Raw genomic sequence first — 2,026 nt, 5'->3', positions numbered from 1 at the left:
GCCTTAGCCAGTTGAGCTATAGGCGCTGAGCCTACCTTTGTTTTTTTAAAGAGGATCTTGCTGTATTGCCTAGGCTGGACTGCAGTGGTGAGATCATAGCTCACCTCAGCCTTCTACATACTGGGACTACAGGCACACACCATCATGCCCAGCTAATTTGTTAATTTTTTTGTAGAGACAGGATCTCACTATGTTGCCCAGGCTGGTTTCCAATTCCTGTCCTCATGGAATCTTCCTGCCTAGGCCTTCCAAAGTGCTAGGATTATAGGTGTAAGCTACTGCACCCAGCCCTAATCATTATAAAATCAAACCCAGTGATCATATTTAAGGAATTAAAATAATATGCATTATATTTCTTATTTATTTATTTTTTATTAAGTCATTCATACATTTATCACAGGTACATTTATGCCATTATGGGATTCAATGTGTTGATTATTTGTACAAATTGGAATGCTTACATCCTACCAAACAATATAGCCTTCACCTCATTTACCCAATTACAGGAATAAGACATTTATGTTCTACACCTGATAGATCTAACTTTAAAATATGCATTATATTATCTTACCCATTGAGGAAACTAAATTATTTTGGAAACTAAACATAGTGTCATTACTGTGTATCTCAAATATGGAGAGTTATATATTAATGCTTAGTGGAATCTTATAAATGTGACGTTTCATTTTCTTATGAATAACTTTTTCTTACCATCTTTAAAGATGTTTTTCTATCATATTCATTTTAATTGACTGCAAATTAACTTTTAAAAAATAAAACTTTCTAGGTTACAACCCTGGTAAACACCAATAGTAAGGGGCCTTCTAATAAGAAGAGAGGTCGTTCTAAGAAGGCCCATGTTTTGGCTGCATCTGTTGAACAAGCAACTGAGAATTTTTTGGACAAGGGGGATAAAATTGCAAAGGAGAGTCAGTTTCTCAAGGAGGAGCTTGTAGCTGCTGTAGAAGATGTTCGAAAACAAGGTAGGTCAATATTGCCTTTTGTATAAAGAGAGGGAGGCCTTTCTAGAAAACCAATCTAGAAAACTTTTTTTTGCATTTTTTGGCTGGAATTTGGTTTGAACCTGCCACCTGCAGTATATGGGGCCGGCGCCCTACTCCTTTGAGCCACAGGCACTGCCCCAATCTAGAAAACTTTTTTGTGGTCAGTATTTTCTTTTTCTTTTTGAGACAGAGTCTCACTGTGTCGCCCTCAGTAAAGTGTTGTGGCATTACTTACAGCAACCTCAAACTCTTGGGCTAGTGATTTTCTTACCTCAGCCTTCTGAATAGCTGGGACTATAGGTGCCTGAGACAACACCAGGCTGTTTTTTGGTTACAGTTGTCATTGTTGTTTAGCAGGCCTGGGCAGGGCTTGAACTCGTCACCTTTGGTGTATGTGGCTGGTGCTCTACTCACTGAGCCATGGGCACCCAGCCTGTGGTCAGTATTTTCATGTTTGACAATTCTGTAATAGTATTCAGTTATTGGAGGTGTATTAAATTTACTGGCTCATAGTTTAATCAAGAGATATTCTTACAAAGGAACATCTCTGTAGAATTTAAATTCACTTCTGGGTATTTCAAGTATTTAGATATGTGGTAACAGAATTTAATAGGGAATAAATGGGACCAAATTTTACCTTTCCTATATGACACGTCTTTTCAGTTCATGCTGCAGATACAAGGTTGAAAAAATGGAAAAGTATCTACCCACTCTGAAAATACCCTAGAACTTATCTTATTGTGTCAGACTGGTATGTTCAATCAGCCATGCATATTTGCACTGGTTTGAGTATGACAGAAATAAATTTGGGCTTAAAGGAATCATGTTTTGGGAAACTCAGAATTGCTAGGAAGGTAAATAGGAATTCATAACTTACCAGTAATTAATGTTAGAAAAAGTTATCAGCATGTTACAAATTTGAAATGATGACTTTAAATCTGGGAGATTGACTTCTTTTTTTTTTTTTTTTTGGGAGACAGAGCCTCAACCTGTCCCCCTGGGTAGAGTGCCGTGGCATTACA

The 2,026-nt window shown here is 37.4% G+C and overlaps 1 protein-coding gene across 1 annotated transcript in view; it reads left to right on the top strand.

Moving 5' to 3' along the window:
* CTNNA1 (catenin alpha 1) overlaps nt 1–2,026 on the top strand; it is a 185,987-nt gene that overhangs the window by 32,489 nt on the left and 151,472 nt on the right. The window contains exon 3 of the mRNA XM_003782153.2: nt 788–983. Coding sequence (XP_003782201.1) covers nt 788–983 — 196 coding nt within the window. The remainder of the gene's footprint in view (nt 1–787; nt 984–2,026) is intronic.

The sequence above is a fragment of the Otolemur garnettii genome, unplaced genomic scaffold (assembly GCF_000181295.1).
Source record: "Otolemur garnettii isolate 467f Iridium unplaced genomic scaffold, OtoGar3 scaffold00003, whole genome shotgun sequence".
Taxonomy (NCBI): Eukaryota; Metazoa; Chordata; class Mammalia; order Primates; family Galagidae; genus Otolemur; species Otolemur garnettii.
Note: the sequence above shows the minus strand (reverse complement) of the source record. Positions and strands in the feature narration are given on the sequence as shown.